The sequence below is a fragment of the Akebia trifoliata genome, chromosome 15, assembly GCF_017979445.1.
Source record: "Akebia trifoliata isolate Shusen 1 chromosome 15, ASM1797944v1, whole genome shotgun sequence".
Lineage (NCBI taxonomy): Eukaryota > Viridiplantae > Streptophyta > Magnoliopsida > Ranunculales > Lardizabalaceae > Akebia > Akebia trifoliata.
Genome location: NC_141389.1, coordinates 1,926,705 through 1,951,217, shown reverse-complemented (window position 1 = coordinate 1,951,217; position 24,513 = coordinate 1,926,705). Strand labels below are relative to the sequence as shown.

At 32.2% G+C, this 24,513-nt stretch overlaps 1 protein-coding gene across 1 annotated transcript; it reads right to left on the bottom strand.

Moving 5' to 3' along the window:
- Window positions 1-16,104: 16,104 nt before the first annotated feature.
- Window positions 16,105-17,010, bottom strand: LOC147383853 (zinc finger protein GIS2-like). The gene has a single exon (XM_086424753.1). The coding sequence runs from the start codon at window positions 16,834-16,836 to the stop codon at window positions 16,186-16,188; it is 651 nt and encodes a 216-aa protein (XP_086280879.1). The 5' UTR covers window positions 16,837-17,010; the 3' UTR covers window positions 16,105-16,185.
- Between the last annotated feature and the right edge of the window lie 7,503 nt (window positions 17,011-24,513).

Here is a 24,513-nt window from a genome sequence, read left to right as displayed (position 1 = left end):
TATCTCATTAATTCACAATTTGAGACACCCTTGGATTTTTAATTTGATGACTACCACTCTCACTTTGTTGCCGCCAAGGTTTTGGTGAATATTTGAGATATTTCTATGTTTTCAAACATGCCTCTTTAACCTTTAAAATGGATGACTGTCACCTGTCATCTTTCACCCTATGTATTTGGTGAATATTTGAGATAACCCTGTGTTTTCAAACATGCCCCTTCCACCTCCCCTTTCAATGGTGATTTGGAGAGCCCTCTTTCCTAAATATTTGAGGTACCCTTGTATTTGCAATCTTATGACATAGCCATTTAACCTTCTTCTAATTTAAACTAATAAAAAAATATCCTAACTACCTCCATTTTGAAATCAATATTTTAAGAAATAAAATCGATGTTTGAATTGATATTGTGTTGAAGTAGTCAAATCGTTTATTAAAAAACTTAAAAATATGTGTATATATATATATATATATATATATATAGGGAAATGTTCAGCACCCTAAGTTTTACCACACACTTTAACAAACGTTTTTTGTCCTACATACTTTAACAAACGTTTTTTGTCCTACATGGGTTAGAAGTTTTGGAATCGGCTGATTTTTGGTGAGGATGATCTCTATGATTAGAAGATCATCCTCCCCAAAAATCAGCCCATTCCGAAATGTTTAGCCCCATGTTTACACGTTGAAAAATCGTGGACCGTCCATTTTTTGTAAATCATTTTTGATAGGGTTAGAAGTTTTGGAATGAGCTGATTTTTGGTGAGGATGATCTCCTCACCATAGAGATCATCCTCACTAAAAATCAGCCCATTCCAAAATTTCTAACCCATGTAAGACAAAACACGTTTGTTAAAGTGTGTGGTAAAACTTAGGGTGCTGAACGGGACCCATATATATATATATACATGGGTTAGAAGTTTTGGAATGGGCTGATTTTTGAATATGATCTCTATGGTTAGAAGATCATCCTCTCTAAAAATCAGCCCATTCCAAAACTTCTAACCCCATGTTTACACGTTGAAAAACTGTGGACCATCCATTTTTTGTGAACCATTTGTGATGGGGTTAGAAGTTTTGGAATGGGCTGATTTTTGGTGAGGATGATCTCTTCACCATAGAGATCATCATCACCAAAAATCAGCCAATTTCAAAACTTCTAAATCATGTAGGACAAAACATGTTGGGCAAATTGTTGGGTAAATGATATATATATACATACATATATATATATAGTCTCATTCCCCGCCCTAAGCTTGACCCTACACTTTAACAAACATGTTTTGTCCTACATGGGTTAGAAGTTTTGGAATTGGCTCATTTTTTATGAGGATGATCTCTATGGTGAGGAGATCATCGTCACCAAAAATCAGTTCATTCCAAAACTTCTAACCCCATCAAAAATGATTTACAAAAAATGGACGGTCCACGATCTTTCAACTTGTAAACATGGGGTTAAAAATTTCAGAATGGGTTGATTTTTTGTGAGGATGATCTTCTAATCATAGAGATCATCATCACCAAAAATCAGCCCATCCAAAACTTATGACCCATGTAGAACAAAACACGTTTGTTAAAGTGTAGGGTAAAGCTTAGGGTGTTGAACATTTCCCTATATATATATAGGGTCAGGTTCAAGGGACATATGAGAAAACATATGTAAAAATAATGTAACATTTATAAATTTTCAAAATATGGGTTAGAAATTTCGGAATGAGCTGAATTTTTTTGTGAGGATGATCTCTATGATGGGAAGATCATCCGGAAAAAAAAAAAATCAGTCCAATCTGAAACTTCTAATCCCATTAAAAGTGATTTAGAATGTGGACCGTCGATTTTTTACCAATTTTTATCAATAATTTGTAAATCACTTTTGATGGATTTAGAAGTTTCTGATTGAACTGATTTTTTGTGAGGAAGATCTTCTCATCATAGTGACCATCTTTGCAAAAAATCAGCTGAATCCAAAATCTCTAACCCATATTTTGAAAAACCATTGTTTTTTTCATATGTTTTTACATATGGCCCTTGAACCGCCCCCATATATATATATATATATATATATAGGGAAATGTTCAGCACCCTAAGTTTTACCACACACTTTAACAAACGTTTTTTGTCCTACATGGGTTAGAAGTTTTGGAATGAGCTGATTTTTGGTGAGGATGATCTCTATGACTAGAAGATCATCCTCCCCAAAAATCAGCCCATTCCGAAATGTTTAGCCCCATGTTTACACGTTGAAAAATCGTGGACCGTCCATTTTTTGTAAATCAATTTTGATGGGTTTAGAAGTTTTGGAATGAGCTGATTTTTGGTGAGGATGATCTCCTCACCATAGAGATCATCCTCACCAAAAATCAGCTCATTCCGAAACTTCTAACACATGTAAGACAAAACGCGTTTGTTAAAGTGTGTGGTAAAACTTAGGGTGCCGAACGGGACCCATATATATATATATATATATATATATATATATATATTATATTATATATAATATATATAGGGTCCGTTGAGCACCAAACATTTTGGCCAACATTTTAGCCAACCATTTTTGTCCTACATGGGTTAGAAGTTTTGGAATGGGCTGATTTTTTGTAAGGATGATCTCTACGGTGAGAAGATCATTCTCACTAAAAATCAGCCCATTCCAAAACTTTTAGCCCCATGTTTACAAGTTGAACAATCGTGAACCATCCATTTTTTGTAAACCATTTTTGATGGGGTTAGAAGTTTTGGAATGGGCTGATTTTTGGTGATGATGATCTCCTCACCGTAGAGATCATCCTCACCAAATATCTGCCCATTCCAAAACTTCTAACCCATGTTTTGAAAAATGTTTTGCCAAAATGTTTGGTGCTAAACATTTTCCATATATCTATATATCTATATATATAATATATATATGGGGAGCGTTCGTGGGCTAACGCTTTAGCAAATTTTTTGGCAAACTGTTTTGAACCGCTGGATCTAACGTAATCGAACGGACGTTATTACGTTTCACGCGTTATAATAAATAATTACTTATTTACAGCGCCATCCCTTAAGAATTACATATTTACATATTCCTCCCTCTTCTCTTTAAAACAGAGAGAACAGAACTCTCTGTTCTCTCTCTTTCTTCGAACTCTCTCCTCTCTTCGGCCTCTGTCACTCGCTCTCACCCTCTCTCTCACTCTCGCCCTCTCTCTCTCACTCTCTCTGCCTCTCTCATTCACTCTCGCTGCCTCTCTCTCTCTCCATTGCTGCAAACACAGTATTTAAGCCCTTATGTCAACATATGAATACTTATGATAAGTTTTTGAATCTAAAACTAAGTTAATCAACAAAAGATCTAAAAGAAATTTTCAACACCAGCACTTCCACAATAAACATGGTAGCAGGATAAAAGACACAAATTGTGAGTTGAAATGTGCGTGTGTAAACGTATTAAGCTAGGTTGTAAGGTCTGTTCTGGAAAATGATCACAGGAGATGTGCATTTATGCTTGCGTTCACATTATTAACATAGTTTATAAGGTATAGATATATATTTAAAAGTACTGAAAAAGAAGAATGGTTACAAGAGGTGTTCCCTTGTTACATATGGCGGAGAAATCAGTCCAACAAATCAACCAATATAAGTTGAAAGCAATAGTTCAGATCTGTTTCAGTGCGAGAGTGAATGAGAGAGGCAGAGAGAGTGAGAGAGAGAGAGGCAGCGCGAGAGTGAGCCGTTCGTGCGAGGGTTTCAGCGAGGAAAGGGCGGCGAGCGCTGGCGAGAGAGAGAGAGAGTGAAAGTGAGAGAGAGAATGATGAGAGTGAGAGGAGAGAGGGCGAGAGTGAGTGAGAGGGTGAGAGGAGTGACAGAGGCCGAAGAGAGGAGAGAGTTCGAAGAAAGAGAGAGAACAGAGAGTTCTGTTCTCTCTGTTTTAAAGAGAAGAGGGAGGAATATGTAAATATGTAATTCTTAAGGGATGGCACCGTAAATATGTAATTATTTATTATAACGCGTGAAACGTAATAACGTCCGTTCGATTACGTTAGATCCAGCGGTTCAAAACAGTTTGCCAAAAAGTTTGCTAAAGCGTTAGCCCGCGAACGCTCCCCTATATATATATATATATATATGGGTGGGGTCCGGAAGACAAACAAACCTACTTACATCTCTACAAATCGTAGAGACCATCTGATTTAGCAAAGATCTGCGGTCCAGATCTAATTTGAGTTTACAATTGAACTAAACAAATGAAGTTTTAGAAATTAGAATCACATCCCTCTTTGACAAAAACAAATCAATAGAATGAGATTGCAGAGATCATCTTCTTCCTTTCTTGTTTATCTGCAATCGGACTCTCTCTCATCGTTTACAAAAACAACGACGAACCCTCTCAACTTTGTCTTCTTCCTCGTTCCTCTTCTCTCTTATCTCTGCTAACAAACAACGACGACAATAGATTCAAACTCATCTCTCAAGCGATCTGCTGGAAAATGAATGTGTATAGACCTCTTCTCATTTCGATCTACTATAAACGAAAACATCTTCTTCCTCTTCGGCACAATCAAATCTATAGTTAAGATCGATTTGAGCATCTAAAATCTAGGGTTATTGTTTCGAATCTTCGGCTTCTTCTTTGTTTCAGTGGTAAGAAATCAACCCTTAATTAGTTTTTTTTTTTTTTTTTTTGTAATTTCATGTTCTTAATTAGTTCTGAATTTTAATTTCATGTATGAAAATTGTACTTGAAAAGTTTCTACAATTTCATTGATTTTGTGGAAGTGCATCTTTAATTTATGGTCACTAGTCCTTTATATTTCTTGCTTCTTGTTTTGTCTATTGATGCTGGAGGAAGAGTCTGAGAGTAAAATCATTCGCAGATCTTCGCTAAATCAGACGGTCTCTACGATTTGTAGAGATTGAAGTTGGTTTGTTTGTCTTTCGAATATGTATATGGGTGGGGTTCCATAGACACATAAAGCTACAACGTTTTTGTCTTATATGGTTAAAAAGGTTCAGAATGGGCTGATTTTTTGTGAGGATGATCTCGGTCATCCTTACAAAAAAATCATTCCATTCCAAAACTTCTAACCCCATTAAAAGTGATTTACAAAAATTGGACGATCTAAAATTTTCAACTTGTAAACATAGGGCTAGAAGTTTCATAATAATGGCTGATTTTTGGCAAGGATGATCTCCTCCATAGGAATGCTCCATGATCCCATAAAAAATCAGCCCATTCCAAATATTTTTGCCCATATAAGACAAAACACGTTGTAGCTTTATGAGTAGCTTTATGTGTATACGGATCCTAATCATATATGTATATAATATTATATATATATATATATATATATATATATATGTCCCATTCGGCACCCTACACTTTACCCTATGCTTTACCCTACATATTTTGTCCCACGTGGGTTAGAAGTTTTGGAATATGCTGATTTTTGGTGAGGAGATCATCCTCACCAAAAATCAGCTCATTCCAAAACTTCTAACACCATAAAAAATAGTTTACAAAAAATGGACGGTCCACGAATTTTCAACTTGTAAACATTGGGCTAGAAATTTCGGAATAGACTCATTTTTTGTGAGGAGGATCTTTCAACCGTAGAGATCATCCTCACAAAAAATCAGCCAATTCCAAAACTTCTAACCCATGTAGGACAAAACATGTTGGGTAAAGTGCAAGGTAAAGCGTAGGGTGCCGAACATTTCCCTATATATATATATAGGGAAATGTTCGGCACCAAACATTTTTCAAAACATGGGTTAGAAGTTTTGGAATGGGCTGATTTTTGGTGAGAATGATCTCTACGGTGAGGAGATCATCATCACCAAAAACCAGCCCATTCCAAAACTTCTAACCCCATCAAAAATGGTTTACAAAAAATGGACGGTCCACAATTTTTCAACTTGTAAACATGGGGCTAGAAGTTGGAATGAGCTGATTTTTGGTGAAAATGATCTCCTCATCGTAGAGATCATCCTCACCACAAATCAGCTCATTCCAAAACTTATAACCCATGTAGGACAAAAATGATTGGCTAAAATGTTGGCCAAAATGTTTGTTGCTGAACGGGACCTATATATATTCTAAAATGCTTATATTTATATTCATAAAGAGATAATAATCACAATGCAGATTATTCATTAGGAGAACTGATTTATCACAAAATATGGTTGGTTCATCGATTCAAACCAATTTTTAAACATTATTTTCAATCTATATTCAATTTTTCTTCATGCTAAAATCAGTTATCTTCAAGCTCTTCAACCACTACAGTAGGTTAATTTTAATATATTTAACCACATTCAATCCATGGCTTTGACCACCCATTAATCACTGATGGCAAAACCAGAAAATTTTCTATCAAAAAATGATATCATCTTCTATTTCAATTCAAATATTGTTTACTTGGTTCAAAGATTAAAGTAGATTAATCTTTGATTACATATTGGAGTTTTGGTGAATATTTTAGATGCCTAAATTGCACATTGACTTATGTCAACCTTTTAAAAACTGAACCAACATATATCCAACCGAAATTTTTCTTAATTGGTTGGACTGAGGTCCAACTGGGGTTCAATTTTGATCGGACTGATTTCTAATTATTAAATTATAATTACTTTATGAGTCATGATAATCTGACTTCCCCACGTAGCATGCTCAATCGACTAACCTGACATGACAAGTTCGGCAACCATAGATCTGTGCTCCTCGGGATACATGGTTGCACTTTCCCATAAAAATGTGTTTCTCAACGGAACCATGTATCCCAAGGAGTGCAGATCTATGGTTGCCAAATCTGTCATGTCAGGTAGTCCATTGAGTTTGGCACGAGTAGTTAGATTACCCATTCTTACTTTATGTATGTTGCATAAGATTCTAATTTTTAATATTATATAATAAATGATTAAAAAAAAGAAAACAAGCATCAACTTCAAAAAAGAAAATTTAAAGATTTCATTAGTAACTCAACTCTTTTATGAAAGTTTCTTTAATTTCTTCATGTTTTCCTAACTCATCTTAAATTAATCTTTTTCAAATAATGGATTTGATTACCCTCTTGGATTTTTCTCATAATTTAACTAGGGGACCATGGCGGTGGGTTACTGTGGTAATCCTCCCCCGAGATTAGTTGTGATGCGTGCAAGCTGGCCCGGACATTCGATTAGCAAAAAAACCCTTATATAAAAATTCTTTAAAGATTTCCAACAAGGTTTCAAGATGCAATGTAGCTGTTGAATGGGAAAAAAAAGTGCTCTTTTACTTCTTATATATAACAAGTTTTCTTTCAATAATAAGAACCGGGGATTCAAACACAATCGCACATGGAGATTCAACAACAAATTTGTAAGAACCGGCAGTTCTTAATTAATTTGCAGATCAATTTTTTTACAAATTCCATTTTGACCAAGTCCGACCGTCTGTCCAATCAAGTTTTTAAAGCACCAACTTATTTCATTCTTGAATCTCTGAGCAAGAGTCTTTGAATTTTCCCCCAAAATCAGTCAATTTCAACTTTTAAAAATTATCAGTTAAGAGCAATTTCCCAAATTCCTCTTTGCCTAATCTAATTCAATATCTTCCAATATCTCAACTCTTATTTGTAATATTTTTATTCAATTATTTTAATTAAATAAATGAATAATAGCTAATAACCAAAGAAAAATAAAGACAATTTTACTAATCAAATTCTTTAGAGATTTCTCCTCTTTGGACAGCTTTATATATATATATATATATATATATCATATGAAAATTGTGCATGGATAGTCACATGAAATGCAACTTTTTTTTATACTATAAGCATGTTTTTGAAAATATTATATTTCTCATTTACAAATGTCCAAGGTTTCTTTTATTTTTTGTTTGGTTACTATCTTTTAGCAAACACTAAGGGCTCGATTGATTCAGCTGTCTGAATCTGCTGTCAGAATCTGAAACACTGAAAAACTTGTTTGATAGAGCTTTTGTAAAAGTGTTGTGCTGTCAGAATCTGGTGATTACTGTTTGATACAGCTTCAAGAATCTGATGTATTAGGATAAAATGACCATAATACCCTTAAGGTTGATAATGCACCCAGAATGCATTAAAAATTATCAAAATACCTCTATAAATATATAATTACACTAAATATATATAAATATAATAAAATTATATAAAAATTAAAAAATATAATTATTTTAATTTTAAAATATTTATAATTATAAAAAAAAAAATTATAGAAAAATTTATAATTATATAGAAATTTCGACAGCATCTCCTTAAAAATGGACATATGAAATTTTCCTGATAAACAAAATACCTGCATAGTACGCAATCCAAAATTCACATTGTACATAAGCACTTACGAGTACCAAAGACTAATTAATTGGCACATGTTAGGAGACAATGAATTACCTTTCAACCCCCCTTGAATAGAACCCATAGTTAGATATCAAACTAATATTCACAGAGACTCTAATGATTACAATTAAGGGAGTTTTGGTTATTTAATATAAAAAAATCCTAAAGGAATTACTTTAAAAAAGAAGTAATTTAGACAAACATACATCTCTATGTTTAAGTGAATATTTGAGGTGCACCCTTGGTTTTCAAATACTTTTAGATGTCTTTAACAAGGCCACTATTTTTATATCTGAATCTATAATCAAGTTAAACTAATAAAAATATCTATCCTAAAGAGTAAATTTCACTAAGGTATGAAACAAAGTAGCCCGTGAGGTTCGGCTATAAATTCTTTAAATTCAACATAGGGACATAAACTGAATTCACCTTTACTATCCCCAAGAATTGCACTTATCACACGTTTCAACCCCAAAAAAGGATACAAAACTACAACATGTAAATCATTGTCCTATATATAATAGTTGCAATACTTACTTTCCCTATAAGATAACGTTATCAGCTCCAATATTTTAGCGGAACAAATAGAAATGGAAGTCTTATAAAAAAATTTCTTATACCCATCAAAAGAAAAATATAATAAAAGTTCATAGTTTCACAGTTCTCATTCCTAGCATGTTGTACAAGGTAACACTATAAGTAAATTAAATGAGAAGATAGAACCATCCCGCATAATGGCCAACTACAAAAATTAATACATGCATTATTTTTGGATATTTGAGGAGCATTTTCTTTGGGGCATCAAAAAGGATTTTTTTATCCATTATAAAACCCTAAAAAATATATGAATCTATTTATCTCTTGAAATTGAGGGGACTAAAACCTGATAATATTGAATCTATTGTTCATTTGGGGTTTCAGATCTTGGTGAGTTGAGTTGGAGATCGATAGCTCCCCTTATAAATTTGATTATTGAATACCCAATAACATTATATTTAATTTATAAAAAATAAAAATAAATAAATAAATAATATATATATTATTGAATATCCGAAAACATTCGAGACAATTTATTTTAAAAAAAAAATTATAATCTGTAACTCCCTTATCTTTCGAATGGATTTATAACAAGAACAAAACCAGAAGAGATGATAATTCATCGATTCGAGAACCAAAAAAAGTGAAAGATATTAAATAAATACAGATGGAGAATAAAACTGAAACAAAATCGTCTCACCGAGGAGTTACACTGATTCATAAATAAGAATTTGCGAAGTACAAAAAAAATAAAAATAAAATAAACCCCAATTCAGTGTTAGAATAACAGAGCGTTAGATCATCAAACAAAAATTCTATTTTGTGTTAGGGTTTAACAAGAATAGAACCAGACGAGACGATAATCCATGGATTCAAGAAAAACAAAAAAGGCAAAATAAATTAAACAAACCAAAACGGAAATTGAAACAAAATCATCTCACCAGGCACGAGATCCAGGACCGTAAGTTTTCGAATAAGAATTCCAGAAGTTCGAGTGACCCATCTTCACAAAAGAAAAAATCCCAATTTCGAATATCTATTATCGAAGCGCTATTGAAATGGAAAAATCTATTGGCACCATGAATTGAAGCTCGAGAAATCTATTGGCACCATGAATCAATCGGCTGGTCGTCGTCTTCAATGAGATCAGTCGGCTGTAGAAATCGAAGGGTGAAATGATTGAGAAGCACCCATACCAAATCGAGGGTTTCTATGGCAGAGAGAGAGAGAGAGAGAGAGGAGAGGAGAGAGAGAGAGAGAGAGATAGAGAGATAGAGAGACTTTAGGAGAAGAGGAGAAGACGACGACGTCGTTGTCCGAGGGTTCTGTCGAGAACAATGTTGCTGTGAGGGTTTTGTTGAAAAAGAAACGAAGAGAAATGAGTTTAAAAAAGGGAGGGCAATAACGTCTTTTCATATGAGACGTTTTTCGGTAATTCGCGTCTCCCACAAACGCAAATTGAAGAAGCTCTAAAAATTTCGCTTTTCACATTTGCGTTTATAAACGCAATTTGATAACGCAAATAATTGCGGCCCGTTTGATTCAGCTTCAAAATACCGCGTTTTGACGCAAACGCCGATAAAATTGCGTTTTGAAGCGCAATCAATCGCCCCCTAAGCTTCTTCACTAGGTGGATGCTTTGAAATGTAGGGTTTATGTAACCCTTGTCTGATTTATATTAGGGGAAATTACCAAAACAATGTTAATTTTATTATTTATTATTTATTATTAAAAAAATTAATATTTTTTAATAAATTACTCAAAGGACTTAAAACGTAGGACTGTCGAGCGTTTTAGTCCCCATCTTCTGAAAACGTCTCTTCTTACAAACTTGGTGAGATTTGAAATCTTACTAATGCTCATTGAGCTCAAATGGATTGCCACATTAGAAATCTATCACCAAATCCCTCTAGATAAATCATGGGAAAACTCAGATTTAAAAAATAAAAATGCAAAAAAAAAAAATTATATATATATTTGTAGGCTTGATCCAAGTTTTTGAAAATGGACGGCTAACGAATTTCCATGGAACTCCCAAATTTAAAAAAAAAAGAAAAAAAAAAAAATCAATGGTGAAAAAATAGCTTTTTTTCTTCATAGTTTGTAAAATTTTGTCCCCTACAACTTTGTGAATTCAGATCATGTTCTTGGATGCCTTAAGGTGAATTCAACAACTTTTAGTAGGATATGAAATCTTACTAAGTTAGTAGGATTAGGAAAAGGGAAGAATATATATAAAAAAGAAAAAAACAATAACGTATCTTTGTTTTTGTGGAGCGCAAAAAGATTTCAACTATTTTAGAGAGCTGCTATTGGCACCCCAACTTTTACTTATTACATCCGATTAAAAATAAAATAAAATAACTAAATAAATGTTTGAGAATATGTAAAAGGTTGGGGGTACCAGTAGAAGCTCCCTTTTTTATTTTTTTCTTTTTGGTTAGATTCTAGTTTTAAGGTTTAGGATTTAATATGAGCCTAGTCCTACTTCTAAACAACTACTGAAATTGTTTGAATGAGTTTTATAATACTTTCTAATATTGAGATAATAACTTGAGCTAAACCTTTGTAATGTATGAATAATGTGTTTTAATCTTTAATTGGGTGATAAATCTGGTTTCAAATGATGAAACAAATCAAGAAGAAATTAATGGAATAAATCGAAATAAAATTCATTTTATTTCAACTATAAAATATTCACTTTTGGAATCTCTTGCTCTATCACGCTTCTAAGTTCTCATAGGGAACCACTGGAATTCCTTCCAAAGCTTGTTGAATAATTTTTATGGATTCCATCTTTTCACTCATTCGAACTAAATGCTAATAAAGAATTTAACAAATTGGGGAATGTTTGAAACCTCATTATATTAGTAAGACTACACTTACTCCTAATTATATATAATAGTAAAGATTAATGAGAAGAAAAAAATCCCCCAAAGTTTTGGTGAATATTAGAGATACCCTTATGTTTTGAAACCACGTGCCTCCTTGACCTCAATCTTCTTAAGACTAATAGAAAACGACCTAAATACCCCATTCTTCATTTCAAGCAAAAACCCCAAAATGTTTTTCCCAAAACCGGTCATCTTCAACCCCTTCAATCTCTATTGTATTTTTTTAAGTCTACACAATCTTATTTTCAATTATTGTTTCTAGCTCACTAACCCTTTAAAGAAAACCTTAGAATTTTTATGCAAAAACTTAGATTATACCACTTAAAAAAATATTCTACATTAACTTTTTTTTTCCAGAACCATTCGACTTAAGTTCTTCAACTTATGATTAATTAATTTCAATCTATTCAACTTTGGCCATTGTATGAAAATCTAGATTTTTCTACTCAAAATTCTATCATTTTATACTTTCACAAAAATCTTATTTGGACATGAGGTTTGAAATAGATGGTAAAATTCAAGATGAGGGCTAAATATTTTATCGACAGAAGTTGTAGATGACTGGTTTGAAAAAAAAAATCAAGGGTATTGGGCTAGATATTGAAGAAGAATCAAATGGCCTTTTTTCATTAATATACTAAGAAAACTAAGGTCAACGGAGGCATGTCATCAATTTCAAGGCGTTGGGGCATCTCTAATATTCACCAAAACATGGAAACATGTCTAAATCACTGGAAAAAAAAAATTAATAGACCCCCCACATTGGAAGTCCGCACCGTGAAAGTTTCTGAAAAAGAAGAGAAAAAAAAAAAAGGTTACGATCCCCACATTGCAAGTTCTAAAATAATATATATATAGCATACTTGCATAGTAGATTTTAAATACTTTATTATTATTATTATTATTATATAAAAATTTAATTGATATTATTTATATATCAAAAGCCATCATTTCAAATTTTCTCCTTTGACCTCAACTTGAATCGAGTCCACCATGCATTTTTTTCTTTATAAGAAAGATCAGTGGCTCTCCATCAAATGAAGGCTTGAGGTGGGAGGATACTCCTAGAGATTACTAGATATATATGTATCCCTAAAAAATTTTACTAGTCCCCATGGAATTAGTATTGCTCTCTAGAAAATCAATGTTCTCTCTCTTTATCTCAGTCGACTGTTTGATGGAGAACCTGAAACCTCGTGTCCTCGTCTCAGGTTAAAAAAGGCTTTTTAATTTCTTACTTTTCTTACCACTCCTAGGGCATATCTCATAGCATCAACTCATACTTATTTTTATTTTTTTTCGAAAGATTTACATCTAGAGGCAGATTTTAATCCCAGGTTTGTGATATTATTAACTCGATACACAAGGACGGAACCAGGATTTTTGGTTAGTGAGGGCTAAGAGGTAACAATGGTCGACCAATATTTTTTTGTTTCGTTCTATGCAAATGTTGAGCCCATCTCAAAAAATGTTGGTTGGCCAATAATCTCCATAAGAGTAACAGAAATTCCCACTAAATTAAAATCATACATGTTGGGACTTGTAATCAAAATTTTATTTTTTTCAACATTAAAATCTCAAGAACAAGAAGGATTTAGGGAGTTGAAGATGATAGATTTTGGCAAGAAACTCAAAAAACGTCACTTCTATATTCCCCAAAATTTTCTAAACTATTTTACAATTTTCTTTTGAATTTATCTGAAATAATCAAATTGAATCTCTTTCTAATAATTAAAAAAATCTGAACTTTGTTACTATACTTCTTGAGACTGAGCTGCGCCTGGTTAGGGTCCTTAAGTCATTTTTCATTAGTCTCAGAAGATCGAGTCCAATGAATTCATGTCAGCAGTTTGAAAACACGGGTATTTCTAGTATCGATCAAAATGTGTGTGTGCGTGGGTGGGGGGTTAAATCACCAACTTTTTTAAAGTTCAATACGGTCCCTATGAGGGATGTACGGGTATATCTAATATCTATCAAAACAAGGGAGCTAAATTACCTATTTTTCCCCAAAAAGTTGGATAGAGGTTGATATTGAGATCCTTTGGTCATTTTCCATTAGTATGAGTATTAGAAGATCGAGGCGAAGGGATGCATACCAGTTTGAAAAGCATAAGGGCCTCTAATATCGATCGAAGCGTGGATGATTAAATCACCATATTGTTTTGAGAGGTTTACCCGGCAAACCTATCTATTGAATATGTATCATCCCTTGGAGTTCTAATAACTCAAGGGAATTGTACTTTATCAAGTTTATTGCTCAACATACATTGGAGTAAGGCTCACATTATTTTAAAAGGTTAAATACATATCATACCTATAAAACTTGAATGTTGTGTTTTGTCTTTTAACGTATGATTCTTGTAATCAAAACTAAGAATCAATAGACTTACAATTTACTCTTTATAACCACTACAATATGAATCTTTTTAGATTTCAAGTATATCTATCTATGTATAAAGCACGTTGATCGAACATATTTTAATGTAACACAAAATGGAACACATAGGACTTAGACCATCATAAAATTGGATTCATGTTGTCGACCCCAATATATGAGATAAATTGTGGATCGTATCGTCTGTTAATGTGTACTAAAACAACTAATCTGAACTTAATAAACAATAATATTGGGCATGATTAGAATCATCTCATGCTTGCTTTTTGTGAAAGGTAAAAAAGACTAAGTGGAAGATTTATTCAACCACGGAAGATCGGTAGTCAAATACATTATTGATCGAAAATGTGGTACTAGCTAGAATTGAACCATGAAATAGGATTCACATTGCCAACTCAACTATGTGAGATGATGTTATATATCAGTTATGTGAGTGTGCGGATCCTTAGATCTAGCAATGTATGCTATATATGAATAAATCAAGAAACAAAAGATTTGTGTGGTTTGACTAACCTTGTGTCTGCAGATGGAGACGAGGGAGTTTCACTATGTTTGAGAATGATTACAACCCTCACTAATAAAATCTAAAGTTTTCCAATCCAAAACCTATTCTCCCCAGGTTTCGTATTTGATGAATGTATGGTACATCCACCAAGAACCTAATTCAAGACATCTAACCCAATCATATATGGTTCAAAATATCAGAATGCATTGGCGGATACGTATCAGTGTCGGTCAAGACAGATACAAAACGTTGAATGTATCAGTTTGTATCGGTCAATACTGTATCAATTTTTTCATTAATCGATATGATATTTTAAACCATGAACCCAACATGTTATTAACTAAAAGAATTGTGGGTGCCAACTAGCTTAGCTGATAAAGTCTATGTGGTGATACCATAGACCTGGATTCAATTCCCACTAGTACCAAGTTACTGATCTCAAACAAAACAGGCTTATCGAACAAAAAAAAACAAGAATTAAAAAATGTTGTATCATACTAAAATTACAAATTTTAAATTAGTAAAAGCTGTTGATATATTCCTAGGATTGCCTCATGTCTTCTGAAAAGAATATTAATTGAAGGGGGGGAGGGGATATTTGAAACAGCAAGAAATTGAGTCAACTACATTATTTGACTGAAGATATTACTCTAAATAGAATTCACATTGGTAGTCCTAAATTTGTGATATGAAATTAGCCATGGATGATGTCTTCAATATGTCAATGGATCCAAGTCAGAGACAATAATGGGAATGCTTGAATTCCCTGACGTCCACTTTTGGATTAAAAAGAACCAGACTGAAAAATAATTCGGCAAGAGAAAACTTTATAAAAAGTTGGTAAAATATTGATAAAATTGGGAAAACATCGGATAAAATACAAATAAATTTTTTTTAAGTATAAAAATATTTATAAAAAAATTGTATTTCGTATATTAAATGATAAAGTAACACTTAAAAATGGTATAAAACAAAAATAATCTGTGAGTTTTAAAAAATATTGTTGATTAAATCATGATTAATTGTGATTTTTTTTAAAGATTAAATATTTTTTTCAAAAAAATCGTGATTCAATTCATAAATGGTAAACTCGTGATTTAATCGCGACATTTTTTAAAAAATCATAGATTTTTATCACTATGAAAAGAAGAATTAAAGTGATGGGTTCTTGCTATAATAGCCAGAATTTGACCACGAAATAAGGTTTATATTACCAATCCAAACATTTGAGATAAAGCGTAGATGACTTCATCTATATGTTAATTATTACTAAAATAGCAAGAAACTTAAAAACTTAAACTAACCAACCATATGGGTATGCTTCGGATTGGCTCTTTTCTAACCTAAAAAAGCCAATTGAAGCAAAGGGTTTCTTGAAAAAACAAGAAGCCAAAGTCAAATGCATTACTTGATTGAATATATGGCTCTAGACATAATTGAATGACAAAATAGGATTCATCTAGCGGACCCCAATATTTTAGATAAAGTGTTGATCGATTCGTGTTAAAATTAACGAATTACAGACGCAGATCCAAACTCACATGCTCTTGTATACTTTTCTTTGATTCGTACATATAACCACTTTGATTACCAGAGCCATTGATGGGAGCAAACTTCGAGCCATCGCCTACAAACGACGATGAGAGCGATGTTGAAGGCAACCGAAGAAATAAACGATCCTGACTAAAACTCTGATTGCTCCACATGTGGCTGTTGTTGTTAGTCCAAGAAGGGTAACCAGAGAGTGTCGGTGCCATGGGCGTTGAGCCAAGCCGATAATTATTAACGAGCCCAAACACATGTCCTTCAGGGATGATGTTGTGTACCATGGCGGACTGTTGTAGGTGCGCCGCGCGCTTAGCGTGTTGACGCTCACGCTTGTGTGCGTTTTGGTGACCACCCAAAGCTTGAGAGGTTGGGAAGTTTCGGCAACAATAATGGCACTCGAACTTCCGTACACCCTCACCGTTACCGTTATCTTTCTCGTCTTCTTCGCATGCTTTACTCACACACGATGAAGAAGACGACAACTGGGTGTCATCGGTGAATTCGATACCGAAGAGTCGAATGTTTTTCTCTTTAGGAGGTGGTGTTGGACGTTTGAAGGGTAACTGAGAGAAAGATTCAACGTTTATGAAGTCATGAGTCTCTCTTTCATTCTTTCCCATTGAGGTTGGGTACGGTGTAGGTTAGGAGGAGATGGATGCAATGGGTACTATAGGATAAGGAGGAGAGGAGGTGAGGGTTGGTTTTTAGGAGAGGGGAGAGGGAGGTGTGGTGGGACCATTAAGGGACAATATTTGCGACCCTACCTTCAGAGTAAGACCTGACAAACCCACCAGACATGGTTGAGGCATTTGGCTTTCTCAACGCTCAAAATAACAACGTTAGTTAGGTATTGTTTGGTAAGGTGTTTCTTGGGCAGAAACAAAAAGCGATTTAGACCTATTTTAAAGATTACATATTAGGAGTTGAGAATTCTAGATCTAAAGATGTACATGATTCGGCTAATCCTACTTAAGAGAATGGGAAACAAAAAAAAAAATAGTTTAGAGAGGATGTGCTCCCTTGAGTGGGAAGAAAGGAAAGAGGGTTTGGGAGAAAGATGAATTAGGTGGGATGGGTGAATGAGTGAGTCGTGGTTTAGAGAGTTGGGTTGGGTAAACAATGTTGGGCTAGAATGAGAAAAAAAGTATTATATTTTATTAATAGATGATTTGATACGAATCTCTAAGTCTACATGGCACTCCAAGATATATTTAATTAATAGCTTAGCATATATTTTTCTTAGATTAATGATTTTCTAATGCCCCCTCTAACATACGGCCATCCCTACCCCACCCCTACCCCCCATCACAGAACCTTAGATCATTTGCCTCAGGATATGCACAATAATAAATATTTTCTTATGTATCCCAAGACAAATGATCTACTATTTTGTGATGGACCGTCAAATTATCACAACTATAAATATGAACTCTTTTTTCTTTGTAAGTCGATCTCAATCAATCATGTTTACTTAGAGGTTTCACTCATCCTTATTGTGGATGAGTGAAGTGAAAAGACTACGGAATATAAAATTAGAAACTAATGCATTTAAAAAATAAATGTAGGAGTAACTCCAATACATGATAAACTAAAAGAAACTCGATTGAAATGGCTTGGACATGAAAGTCTGCTCAAAACCCCATTGTAAAGAATTATGTAAGTTGAAAATTCTTAAACTAAAAGAAAAACTCAACAACAACAACAAAAAAATGGATGAAAATAATAAAATGGATATGAACTCAATTCCAGTATATAGCAAAAGATTTGGCTTTGGACAGAATAGAATTGAGGAACGAGATTCGTTTAGACGACCCCAAATCTTTGGAATAAGGGTTTGTTTTCATGTTGTTGTTGACTCATTAATAGTACAAATCCAGCTCCATTATTGAAGCAATCCTTTTTTATTTAAATTAATAAGTAATGATTTGGATTCAACATTGGCAAGGAGGCAATTTCTCATTGATTACCTAACCAACAGACTTCCAAAGGTAGAATGTAACAATCGAGTTTGAAATTGGAAAGAAAGAAGAACTAGCATTTTTTACTTATTTTTATTTAGTAAAAGATATTGAACCATTTCCACATAAGTGTGTCATCCCTATGTAGCTATTGCGCACCATACTAATTTTGTGTGTTCAGACACCAATGAACTCGAATTCTACATGGTGTCCAAAAGAACTTATCATGAACGGAAGCTTGCCAAGAAAGACGTACTCCGATGAACATAATAAATGAAATAATTTTATTGAGCTTGAAGATATGGATGTTTTTATTTTTTTATTTTTTTATTTTTTTATTTTTTTATTTTTTTATTTTTTTATTTTTTTTTACTTTGGTGGGCCGCACATACCAACCACCCTCCTCGTGACAGCAGTAAAATATAACCACTTTTATGTGGAGGGGCGTATAGAGATTCAAAGATGTAATCTAGGGAACACACCCAATCACCCTTACCATGTCATCTAGCCTCTAGTGGTCATAGATGTGGATGTCAAATTAAACTGATTCTCCTAAAAAATCTCTCAAAACTATAGAAAAATAAAAAAATAAAAGTGGACAAATCACATTTTTCTAAGAAAATAGGAGATAAGAATATTTTTCTAGCAATCAAATTGTTCCCATATATTGTACCACACTCGATATGAATCCAAACCTGTCTACACGGTTCTTTCAAGTGGGAATTGGGAATTGGGATTAGGTTAGACTGGGAGGTGTATGTGGGTCTCACATCTATTTAATTCAAGAAAATAACATATTTGTCATATTTAGAAAGAAAGAGAACATATCTGTATCTGTAATCCATTTAATTCATTCTTTCAACGTTTTCAAGGACTTTTTTTCTCCTCTTTGGATCCTTTCCCATTCTCATCTTGTATTCCAGGAGTTGGGTATTACCCAACTCTACAAATTAGTAACTCATCCTTACAATAATCCTTTATAACTATTTGATCAGCCCACCACTCTATGATCGTGGGTGCAAATTTTCTAACCATTGATGTGAATTTTTAATCATGAAAATCAATCACCAAAGTTGATCGAACCAAATGGCTAGATTTTATTTTTGTTTTTTGATATTAAGGGTATCCTTACCCTTTCCTGCCCTTAGGAATGGGACTAGTCCCTAAGTTCACACATCCCATCTCACGAAAGTCAAGAGTCCACCCAATTCTGAATACACGGTAGAGGTAAGATGCATGCATTATATTAATGTGTATGTGATACACTATATCAATGCTATCGTGTATCCCATCACCAGTGCCAGCTTGATACAAGTTGACACCTAAGACAAAACATTTGAAGGAGGCCTTTTTATGGTGAATAATGATAAAAAGGCCACTCGCAATTCACTTACTGGCGTGGATGTGTGCACGGAACCAAAGATCTTTTTTTTCCTTGTGTATCTTGAAGAAAAAGATCTATGATTTTATACACAGACCAAGTCAACGAGTGAATTTCAAGTGGCTTTTTTAAAGTCAATTTATCGCGACTCTTTTATAGTTAATATATAATATATTAATATAAATAATTGTTGTAAGATGTCTAGTATTCTTATTGGGCTTGGACTTCGTTAATGTTTTTGCTCTATGAGGCTTCTTGCAGTTGTCGATAGAGAGTTTGTAATCTTTATCTTTGATAGTGAATTTTTCTCCCTTTCCTCTATGAACAAAGGCTATTTGTCAAACCACCTAAATCTTATGTGTTCATTTTATTATTTTTGTCTTTACTCTTATAACGTTTATGGACAATAATAATTTAATTATCTATTTAGATAATTAAAAAATATTTTAAATTTATTTTTCTAGTTTTTGAAATACAAAATTTATATTTAAGCTTTTATATTCAAGTCTTGTAAATATAAAATTTTAATAAATAACGTGGATGGTAGGTAACATTATTCAACTATTTAAATATTTAAAAGTTACCTAATTCATCTGCGAAAAAAATAGTAATTAATTAATAAAAAGTATATTTTTCAAATTTCAAAAAGCACAACACATTTTTTTCATATTTTCCTATGAATGATAATAGTATTTTTTTTTTTTTTATTTTTTTATTTTTTTATTTTTTTTTACTTTGGTGGGCCGCACATACCAACCACCCTCCTCGTGACAGCAGTAAAATATAACCACTTTTATGTGGAGGGGCGTATAGAGATTCAAAGATGTAATCTAGGGAACACACCCAATCACCCTTACCATGTCATCTAGCCTCTAGTGGTCATAGATGTGGATGTCAAATTAAACTGATTCTCCTAAAAAATCTCTCAAAACTATAGAAAAATAAAAAAATAAAAGTGGACAAATCACATTTTTCTAAGAAAATAGGAGATAAGAATATTTTTCTAGCAATCAAATTGTTCCCATATATTGTACCACACTCGATATGAATCCAAACCTGTCTACACGGTTCTTTCAAGTGGGAATTGGGAATTGGGATTAGGTTAGACTGGGAGGTGTATGTGGGTCTCACATCTATTTAATTCAAGAAAATAACATATTTGTCATATTTAGAAAGAAAGAGAACATATCTGTATCTGTAATCCATTTAATTCATTCTTTCAACGTTTTCAAGGACTTTTTTTCTCCTCTTTGGATCCTTTCCCATTCTCATCTTGTATTCCAGGAGTTGGGTATTACCCAACTCTACAAATTAGTAACTCATCCTTACAATAATCCTTTATAACTATTTGATCAGCCCACCACTCTATGATCGTGGGTGCAAATTTTCTAACCATTGATGTGAATTTTTAATCATGAAAACCAATCACCAAAGTTGATCGAACCAAATGGCTAGATTTAATTTTTGTTTTTTGATATTAAGGGTATCCTTACCCTTTCCTGCCCTTAGGAATGGGACTAGTCCCTAAGTTCACACGTCCCATCTCACGAAAGTCAAGAGTCCACCCAATTCTGAATACACGGTAGAGGTAAGATGCATGCATTATATTAATGTGTATGTGATACACTATATCAATGCTATCGTGTATCCCATCACCAGTGCCAGCTTGATACAAGTTGACACCTAAGACAAAACATTTGAAGGAGGCCTTTTTATGGTGAATAATGATAAAAAGGCCACTCGCAATTCACTTACTGGCGTGGATGTGTGCACGAACCAAAGATCTTTTTTTTCCTTGTGTATCTTGAAGAAAAAGATCTATGATTTTATACACAGACCAAGTCAACGAGTGAATTTCAAGTGGCTTTTTTAAAGTCAATTTATCGCGACTCTTTTATAGTTAATATATAATATATTAATATAAATAATTGTTGTAAGATGTCTAGTATTCTTATTGGGCTTGGACTTCGTTAATGTTTTTGCTCTATGAGGCTTCTTGCAGTTGTCGATAGAGAGTTTGTAATCTTTATCTTTGATAGTGAATTTTTCTCCCTTTCCTCAACAAAGGCTATTTGTCAAACCACCTAAATCTTATGTGTTCATTTTATTATTTTTGTCTTTACTCTTATAACGTTTATGGACAATAATAATTTAATTATCTATTTAGATAATTAAAAAATATTTTAAATTTATTTTTCTAGTTTTTGAAATACAAAATTTATATTTAAGCTTTTATATTCAAGTCTTGTAAATATAAAATTTTAATAAATAACGTGGATGGTAGGTAACATTATTCAACTATTTAAATATTTAAAAGTTACCTAATTCATCTGCGAAAAAAATAGTAATTAATTAATAAAAAGTATATTTTTCAAATTTCAAAAAGCACAACACATTTTTTTCATATTTTCCTATGAATGATAATAGTATTTTGTTTTTTTTTTTTTTTCTAATATTATTATTTTATTTTCTTAGGTAAAAGAGTCCACTAAAAATTGTTTATGACCAATTATCTTATAAAAACCTAACCATAGTATGTCCTATAAATAGTATTATCGCATATTAATCTTGGGGATTAAAAATACTAATGATGAAGAAATAAATATCAATTAAAAGTATTTTTAACTAAATTAAATATTAAATTTATTCGTATAAAATGCCATGTTTATGTCTTAACGCTCCAAATAAAAAATAACCTCTATCTAGCTCTTTTAGTTGTTTATAAAAAGAGATATAGTATGAGGGAACAAAAGAAAGACCAAGAGATATTTGAGAGAGAAAATGTAAGTTTATGTTTGAGATTTGAGAGATTTTAATGTCATGCCTGCGATTTAAGATCTAGATTTTATCAAATCTCGAGGGTGAAGTGAAAAAAAAAATTAAAACCAAGATCTTCAAACCTTAAATACGATATTAATTTCTTCTAAATAATTTCGACAAAGTTTTTCCTAAAAATTGGACTTATGAAAAAATTTCACCTGTATAAACATACATGTATAATCAAGATTCATATATCAAATTGCATTTCAATCACCATATCATATCAAATATTTATCATTTCTAAAAAATATATATAATTATATAAATACAACTCAGAGGGGTTACATACATCAATTATACATTTCACTGATAAACACTAAACTCTCACTCTCTAGACATAAACATATAAGAAAACACAACATATATAATACTAATATATACAAGGAAGTTTAAAAGTATATAAAATTAATTTCACTAAACTCAAATCTCAACTCACATATAATAGAAATAATGCTCATCATCCTTATTTTGCGATCCCTCTATATAATGTTCCCCATTAAGAATAGGTATCTCGATAGTTGGGACATATGTAATGTTTTGTTGATAAGGTAAGTAATAGGGAAGTTATTCAATAGTAAACTCACATTTGAAATAAATAATCCTAATATAAATAGATACACAAGTTAATCTAATATAAATAATATAGATTTTTAAATAAGTAAACAAAAACGAATAACACTCGAAATAGGCTAATCTTTAATAAAAACAATAACAAAATATCTTCATATCATAATAAAATAAAATAAACACAAACAAGTTATAAGAATATTAGTACTAATGATGTATTTGATAAGAATGACAAGATACACGACCGATACAAAAAAATCAATCTGTATATCAATATTCTATTACTTAACCAGTGTGGAACGCACCGCTAGTTCTTGATTTTACAATCAGTCTGACAATTTATCATAATTGGTTGATCATGTTTTCTAACTCTTGGCCGTTAATCTCGAATGAAGATTGATCGTTTGACTACTAAAAACTGTAAATGATCATTTGATAAGCGAACTTCATAGTACTTCTGTGTTATGTGTGTGTCTTTAATCAACCTAGTCATCTACAAACCATCTATACAATACAATTTTTATTTTTCGATAAATATAAGACATAAATTTTTTGAATAGTATGTATAATGATATTCTCAAGTGGTATCTCATACTACCGAAGATAATATTAAATCCATATTATTATAAATTAATTGGTTACTTCCGAAAAGAGCTACTGATTAATCATATAAGCATTCATTATCCCTTTAATGATAAATAAAAATAATATATATATTTATTTCAAAATTTATTTGAAATAAATTAAAACAAATTTACAAGTGTGATGATCTTTTCAAGTATTCTGGAATTATAAACATGCAGTAATATATCAAAAAAAAGTAAGCATGCAGGTACACCGTCCCACAATTACCATCATAATTACATCTCATACTCTATTATACAGTGCTCAAAAGCACTTTAAACTTAGAAATTGTTTTACAAAAGTACATACAACCGAGAATCGTAATTTTGATTCCAACCAACAAATCGAGAATCCCATTCTCGATTCTAAACAATCAAGACTTTCTTTCTTAATTTAAAATTTAATTTAAATATTTCATTTTTTATAGATTATTATACAATGAAAATACACCTTCAAAATAGGGCATATTAACTATTTTTAAAATGAACACTCTACAAAAATTATTATGAAAATCAATTTATTTAACAAATTGATTTTCTGGTTACACTCATCCAAATTCATTTATTTTTATTTTACAATATTAAAATATCAGAGAAAATATATAAAATGAATTATTTTCCAATTCAATGTATGAATTTTGAATTTAATTCATAATAAATTTGAAACTACTTATCAAAATTAAAATAAAATAAATTTATTGAAAACTATTCTACGAAGTTGAAATTATAAGTTTTTTACTTTCACAGCTAGGTTTCGCGCGTCCCTAAAACATTAAAATAAATTTTTTAATTAATTTTCTCTACGACTGGATCAAATAATCTGGTGACTAAGTAAATTTCGACGTCATAAATATTTTGTTATTTAGTGTCTAATCTTAATTCACATTTGAAACATGTTTAAATCTCGATCGAATGTAACGTACATGAACCCACCCATCTTTGTTTCTA

Excerpts from the sequence above, each read along its gene's own strand:
- LOC147383853 (XM_086424753.1), bottom strand. The coding sequence starts at position 16,836 with ATGGGAAAGAATGAAAGAGAGACTCATGACTTCATAAACGTTGAATCT.